At 45.8% G+C, this 8,048-nt stretch overlaps 1 protein-coding gene across 1 annotated transcript; it reads left to right on the top strand.

Annotated features, from left to right (window-relative positions):
• LOC109236846 (RNA-directed DNA polymerase homolog) lies at positions 265-7,582 on the top strand. The gene is made up of 4 exons (XM_019403080.1): positions 265-684; positions 6,066-6,068; positions 6,343-6,484; positions 7,488-7,582. The coding sequence occupies exons 1-4, from the start codon at positions 265-267 to the stop codon at positions 7,580-7,582; spliced, it is 660 nt and encodes a 219-aa protein (XP_019258625.1).

Raw genomic sequence — 8,048 nt, 5'->3', positions numbered from 1 at the left:
TCTGTTCCTATTCTTCGGGAGTTCCCCGAGGTTTTCCCTTCGGACCTGCCGGGTATGCCGCCCGATAGGGATATTGATTTCTGTATTGATCTGGCCCCAGGCACGCAGCCCATTTCTATTCCGCCGTATCGCATGGCCCCGCTAGAGTTGAAGGAGTTAAAGGACCAGTTGCAAGATTTGCTAGAGAAAGGTTTTATCAGGCCTAGTGTTTCTCCTTGGGGTGCGCCAGTGTTATTTGTGAAGAAAAAGGATGGATCGATGAGGATGTGCATTGATTACCAGCAATTGAACAAGGTGACGATAAAGAACAAGTATCCACTGCCGAGGATTGATGATTTGTTTGACCAGCTTCAGGGTGCAAAGGTGTTTTCAAAGATACACTTGAGATCTGGCTACCATCAGTTGAGGATTAGAGCATCTGATGTCCCTAAGACAGCATTCCGCACTCGGTACGGGCATTATGAGTTCCTGGTCATGTCGTTTGGGTTGACCAATGCCCCAGCAGCATTCATGGAGTTGATGAACCGAGTGTTCAGGCCATATTTGGACATGTTCGTGATAGTCTTTATTGATGATATTCTGGTGTACTCCCGCAGCCAGGAGGAGCACGAGCAGCACCTCAGAGTGGTTCTTCAGACTCTGAAGGATAGTCAGTTGTATGCTAAGTTCTCGAAGTGCGAATTCTGGTTGAGTTCGGTTGCATTTCTGGGTGATGTGTTATCAGCAGAGGGTATTCAGGTGGACTCGAAGAAGATTGAGGCAGTCAAGAACTGGCCTCGACCAGCATCAGCTACAGAGATTCGGAGTTTCTTGGGGTTAGCAGGTTATTACCGCCGGTTCGTGGAGGGATTTTCATCCATAGCAGCCCCGATGACCAGATTGACCCAGAAGGGTGCCCTGTTCAGATGGTCGGATGAGTGTGAGGCGAACTTTCAGAAACTCAAGACAGCTCTGACTACGGCACCGATATTGGTTTTGCCCACGGGCTCAGGGCCTTATACAGTTTATTGTGATGCTTTCCGTATTGGGCTTGGTGCGGTATTGATGCAGGATGGCAGAGTCATTGCTTATGCTTCGAGGCAGTTGAAGATCCACGAGAAGAATTATCCGGTTCATGATCTCGAGTTGGCAGCCATTGTTCATGCTCTGAAGATTTGGAGGCATTACCTATATGGTGTGACGTGTGAGGTGTACACGGATCACAAGAGTCTGCAATACTTGTTCAAGCAAAAGGACTTGAACTTGAGGCAGCGGAGGTGGTTGGAGCTATTGAAGGATTATGATGTTACTATTTTGCACCACCCGGGGAGAGCCAATGTGGTGGCCGATGCATTGAGTAGGAAGTCCGCCAGCATGGGTAGTCTTGCTTAAGTTCCGGTCAGCCAGAGACCGCTTGCTTTGGATATTCAGGCCCTGGCCAATCGATTTGTGAGGTTGGACATTTCTGAGCCTAGCAGAGTGTTAGCTTGTACGGTCGCTCGTTCTTCATTATTGGAGCGTATCCGTGATCGACAGTTTGGCGATCCCCATTTGTGTGTCCTGAGAGACACGCTGCAGCGTGGAGGTGCCACGAAGGTGACCTTAGATGATGATGGTGTTTTGAGGTTGCAGGGGCGAGTTTGTGTGCCCAATGTCGATGGGATTCGAGAGTTGATCTTAGCGGAGGCCCATAGTTCTCAGTATTCTATTCACCCGGGCGCCGCGAAGATGTATCAGGACTTGCGGCAACTTTATTGGTGGCGTAGGATGAAGAAAGATATTGTTGCATATGTGGCTCGATGTTTGAACTGTCAGCAGGTTAAGTATGAGCATCAGAGGCCTGGTGGTTTGTTTCAGAGGATTGAGCTTCCCGAGTGGAAGTGGGAGAGGATTACCATGGATTTCGTTACTGGACTTCCGATGACTCGGAAGAAGTTTGATGCTATTTGGGTCATTGTTGATAGGCTGACCAAGTCAGCGCATTTTATTCCTGTTGCAGCCATTTACTCATCGGAGAGGTTAGCTGAGATCTACATTCGAGAGATTGTTCGCCTTCATAGGGTGCCGGTATCTATTATTTCGGATCGGGGTACGCAGTTTACCTTGCGCTTCTGGAGAGCAGTTTAGCAGGAGTTGGGCACCCAGGTTCAGTTGAGCATAGCGTTCCATCCTCAGACGGACGGCCAGTCCGAGAGGACTATTCAGATATTGGAGGATATGCTCCGAGCTTGTGTCATTGATTTTGGAGGCTCGTGGGACCAATTTTTGCCTTTAGCAGAGTTCGCCTACAACAACAGCTACCAGTCCAGCATTCAGATGGCTCCATATGAGGCGTTGTATGGTAGGCGATGTCGGTCTCCAGTCGGATGGTTTGAGCCGGGGGAGGCTCGGTTATTGGGTACAGATTTAGTTCAGGAGGCCTTGGATAAGGTCAAGATCATTCAGGACAGGCTTCGTTTGGCTCAGTCGCGGCAAAAGAGTTATGCGGATCATAAGGTTCGAGAAGTAGCTTTCATGATTGGTGAGCGGGTCTTGCTCCGAGTGTCGCCTATGAAGGGCGTGATGAGATTTGGGAAGAAGGGCAAGCTTAGCCCTAGGTTCATTGGCCCATTTGAGATTCTCGATCGAGTGGGAGAGGTGGCTTACAGACTTGCCTTGCAACCCAGCTTATCAGCCGTGCATCCAGTGTTTCATTTGTCCATGCTTCGGAGGTATCACGACGATCCAGCCCACGTGTTAGATTTCAGCACTGTCCAGTTGGACAAGGATCTGTCTTACGAGGAGGAGCCGGTAGCTATTCTAGAGCGGCAGGTTCGACAGTTGAGGTCAAAAAGTTTTCCTTCAGTGCGTGTCCAGTGGAGAGGTCAGCCTCCGGAGGCATCGACCTGGGAGTCCGAGTCTGATATGCGGAGCCGTTATCCTCATCCATTTCCCGACTCAGGTACTTCTTTCTTTTGTCCGTTCGAGGACGAACGGTTGTTTTAGAGGTGGAGAATGTGACGACCCAAAGGGGTCATCACCGGATTTCTCTCTTTTTCCGTGCTTCCGAGGCCTTGAAAACCTCATTTTTGCTTGCCTCGATTTGCTTGCGCAGTCTGGGCGCGTAGCCGGAAAGCTTATATGTTAAGTTCTGTGAAAAATTTCAAAATGTGGCTTTAAAATGATTAAAGTTGACTTTGGTCAACATTTTTGGTAAACGGACCCGGACCCGTGATTTGACGGCCCCGGAGGGTCCATAGGAAAATATGATACTCGGGCATATGCCCGGAGTCGAATTCCGAGGTCGAGAGCCCGACAAATGAATTTTTCTGTGAAATTATTTTTCTGAAATTATTAAGGAAAATGGAAATGAAAATTGATTAAAAGACTATGGTATCGGGCTCGTATTTTGGTTCCGACGCCCGGTACAAGTCTTAAATATGTGTTAAGCGCTTTCTCTAAAGTTTGGTCGAAATCGGACGTCGTTTGACGTGTTTCGGACCTAAATATCTAAAATTTGAAGTTATGAAGTTGAAATGAAAATGATGATCTTGAGGCGTGATTCAATGATTTTTGATGTTATTTTGCGATTTGATCGCTCGAGTAAGTTCGTAGGATGTTATTGGGTTAGTGTGTGTGATTGGTTAGGAGCCCCGAGGGCTCGGGAGTGAATTGGAGGTGGTTCCGGGTGTTTATACACTTAGAAAAATAGCAGATTTTGCTTCAGCTGTTGCAGAGCCCATTTCCTCTTCGCGATCGCGTTCTTCATCCCGCTTTCGCGATGCCTTACTCCCTCTTTCTTCGCGATCGCGTTCCAGCCCCGCGTTCGAATAGGGTTATTTGAACCTGAGGGGTGAGTCTCCTTTTCCCCTTCGCGTTCGCGTGAAGTCCCACGCGTTCGCATAGAACAGTTCCTGGACCCCAGCAAATTCCTTCTACGCATTCGCGTCTGTCTCCACGCGATCGCGGTAGCTTACCCAGTTTACCCTTCGCGAACGCGGCCCCTCTCCCGTGAACGCGAAGGGCAATTTTGCCCAGCGAATTTTTAAGTTAAAAACAGAACAGTAGCTCGGGATTTTCATAAAATACACGAACTCCTTTCTTCTCCAAGCACTTAGGCGTCCATTGAAGCTCCCTTTCATCAAAACTTCTTGGGTAAGCATTGTTCAACTTGTTTTCTTCAATTTCCTCTATTAATTACTAAATTCCTAGCCCTAAATCATGAAATCAAAGTAGAAATTAGGGGTTTTGGGTAGAGTTAGGGTTTTGAGAATTTTGGGTGATTCAACCTCAATTTGGGGTCGAATCTTAAAACAAATTATATATTTGAACTCCTGGGGTTATGGGTGATTGGGTTTTGGTCCGAGCCTCATGTTTGGACCATGTGGGACCGGTGTCGAATTTTGGTATTTTTGGAAGAATGCTAGGGACTTCATTTCTAGGCTATGGGATTTTGTTTTTGAGTCTTATTTGATATTATTGAATTGATTATGCCTAGATATCGTTGTTTCGGAGTCGGATTGTAGAGGAAAGGCGGTATTGGAGAGTTGATTGCTATTCTTGGACCGAGGTAAGTGTTTGTTCTAACTTTGATTAGAGGGAATAGGATTAGGATATTATTTGCTAATTGCTAAATGAAGAGTACGATGTATAGGTATGGTGACGGTTATCTATACACCGGAGTCTAGCATGACCGTGGGTCTTAACTGTGTTTGAACCGGACTTTGTGAAACATCTTTCTAGTTTAATTGCTACGTTTCCTATAATGTGAAGGGTTGAGGAGGAATTGCGATTGGTATATTATTGGATCGTTGTCTCGAACTAGAATTTGATAATTGAGAAAGAAGTGATTAAAAGAGAAAGTGTTGTGACTTTTCCCTTGCCGGGACACGTAGTCTATTATTGTTGTTGCTCCCTTGCCGGGATATTTGGGCTGTTAGTTGTACCCTTGCTGGGTTAAACCGTTATGTTGTTGAATTCCCCCTAATGGGGCCTCCTTTAGAAAGATTATATGTATATTTATTATGAAATGGGATCGTGTGGCACGCCGACCACTTATATATTATGAAATGGGATCGTGTGGCACGCCGACCACTTATATATATATTATGAAATGGGATCGTGTGGCACGCCAACCACTTATATATTATGAAATGGGATCGTGTGGCACGCCATCCACTTATGAATTAAGAAATGGGATCGTGTGGCGCGCCGACCACTTATATATGAGCTATGGTATTGAGATAGTTTCGTCGTTATATCTGTTGATCTGTATTCACTGTATTTTCCCCGAGCATGCCCCCTTACCCTTTTTAGTTGATGTTCTCTGTTGTTATTTCTGTTGCCTTTTTATATATATATCTGCACAGGTTGTTTTTGGTAGGTCCTGTCTAGCCTCGTCACTACTTCGCCGGGGTTAGGCCAGGCACTTACCAGCACATAGGGTCGGTTGTGCTGATGCTACACTTCTGTGCTTTTTGCACAGATCATAGTACCGGAGCAGGAGCTTTTGGACAGCAGTAGGAGCGTTGGGAGCTTACTTCAGTCCGGAGATTTCCGAGGTAGCCTTGCTGGCGTCCGCATGGCCCGGAGTCTCTCTTATCTCTGTCTTTCGTTTGACTTCCCTTGTATCGGATCAGACAGTACTGTATTCTTATTCAGACTTTGTATTTAGCATTCAATAGAAGTTCGTGAGTTAGTGACACCAGATCTGAGTAGAGGTGTATTTGAATTTCCGCACTTGGTTTCTGTTATTTATGTTTCGAGACTTCCGCTTTTTATATTAATTGCCTCGTTCTTCTTTATACTGTTAATGATGTTGAGAGAAGTGTTAAATTAATTGGCTTGCCTAGCTCCTATTAGTAGGCGCCATCACGACTCCCGAGGGTGGGAAATCCGGGTCGTGACAAGTTGGTATCAGAGCTCTAGGTTGCATAGGTCTCGCTACTCACGGACAAACTTGGTAGAGTCTGAGGGATCGGTACGGAGACGTCTGTATTTATCCCCCAGAGGCTACGGAGTTAGGAAAAGTTTCACTTTTGTTCTTTCCTGTCGTGCGATACTGTTTCTCAAAATACTGATTATCTTCCTACTCTGTTCTTTTGCAGATGGTGAGGACACGTACTTCCTTTTCTACCGCGCAGCAGCCCGAGCCCCCAGCAGTANTCCACCATCAGTCCCTGCTAATTACACTAAAAGCTTTGTCACCATTCCGCCACTGTCACAAGTCCAAGATATCTCCCCACAACCTCTTCACAATCCACCCCCCCCCAGAACCACCTCATATCCCGCTCCTTTGACCACTCATGTTTTTCCTTGATTCTCTAGCGAGACTGTGTTCAAAATCCCTGATGCCAACACTGTGCTCCAGAACCAACTTTCAAGGTCTCAGATCCATGCTCTCACGCTTCTCATTTTGAGCCTCCAGATGAAACTGAAAAACCCGCTAAGATAGTGGAGCAAGATGAGATATCCAGGAAGGTGAAAATCTTTGAGCAGTCTTTAAGAATCATGCGAGGGTTGGCAGGTGAGAAGAGTATTGCCTTAGAGGATCTGTGTATGTTCCCTGACGTTCACTTGCCCGCAGGCTTTAAAATACTAAACTTTAACTTGTATGATGGGCGTGGAGATCCAATAGCCCATCTGAGGGGTTATTGCAGTGAAATGAGAAGTGTTGGCGGGAAAGGTGAGCTGCTGATGGCGTATTTCAATGAGAGCCTGACTGGGGAAGCTTTGGAATGGCATACTCGTCAAGATGTCGGTAAGTGGCATACATGGGAGGACATGGCCCAAGATTTTGTGCGACACTTTCAGTACAATATAGACATTGTCCCAGACCGCTCCTCCCTATCTCAGATGGAAAAGAAACCCAAGGAAAGTTTTAGGGAACTTTTGTTCAGATGGAACGAACAAGTTGCTCGGGTCAGTCCCGCGATTGATAGAAAAGATGTGCTGAGCCCCGCCAACGACAGGATCCAGTGGCATTCCTGCTAAACGCTTTCATCCTCAATACCGACCCCATGAATATCCCCGAGCTCCACATAATCCACCCCAGTATTATCCTCCGAACAACGTCCGGCCATCTGTCTAGCCACTGGGTCACTACAAAAGGCAAGCACGAGCATAGCAGAATCCCCACCAGCCTCCACAAAATTTTCAAGTGCCTTATAACCCACATTCAAGCCAAGGGTGTAGATGGGATCAAAGGCTGAAAGATAATTTTACACCAATAGGAGAGTCTTATGCAAGCTTGTTTGAGAAATTAAAGCATTACGACATGATTGCACCTATTCCTCTAAATTATATAGACCCACGTGCAAGAAGCTTTGACCCTGCTAAAAGGTGTGAAAACCATTCCAATGCCCAGGGGCACAATGTTGAAGATTGTCGTGCTTTCAAAAGGGAAATAGAAAGAATGATTCAAGAAGGAATAATTGTGGTCCAAGGTAGTAATACCCCAAGTGTCACACATAATCCTCTACAGGTACGTGACAACGCACAAATTGTTGGGATGGTTTGCAATGATGAAGGGTTGGTCAACGGAACGAATGAGCCACTTGGTGAAGACAATGTGATTGAAGTTGGTGAAGGTCCCAGTGATATTGATGTGGAACTCAGTGGCTAAGATGCCAAGCTAGGTAATTGGAAAGATGCTCCTTTCTTGGTTAGCCAGGGAGGAGTCTTGGTGGTTCATTTTGTTGTCATTTCTTTTGTCAGGGTTATTTCAGGGTTGTAATCCGAATATTGTCTTGTGACTCAAACCCTTCTATCCTTTTATTTTGCCTGGTTCGCTTAGTCGTAGTAACTCATTTAGTGTTGTCTAGGTTTGTTCCAGGGTTGTAACCCCAGTCTAGTTTGCTTGTTTTGTTGTTCGAACCTTTTTACCGTTTGTTTAATGCAATCTCCTGTTTTTGTTATTTCTAGTCCTTTTTTGTTTAGTTCTCTTTTCCTTTGATAGTTCTTTTCATGCTGGCTCTAGTGACATGACATACATGCGTAATTCTCAGCCTGGTCTTACAAGTTAGTGTAATCATGAAGCAATGAAATAATTTTGAAGATGATATAGACATTTGAGGGAAATAAGTACATAT

The sequence above is a fragment of the Nicotiana attenuata genome, chromosome 1 (assembly GCF_001879085.1).
Source record: "Nicotiana attenuata strain UT chromosome 1, NIATTr2, whole genome shotgun sequence".
Classification (NCBI taxonomy): Eukaryota; Viridiplantae; Streptophyta; class Magnoliopsida; order Solanales; family Solanaceae; genus Nicotiana; species Nicotiana attenuata.
Note: the sequence above shows the minus strand (reverse complement) of the source record. Positions and strands in the feature narration are given on the sequence as shown.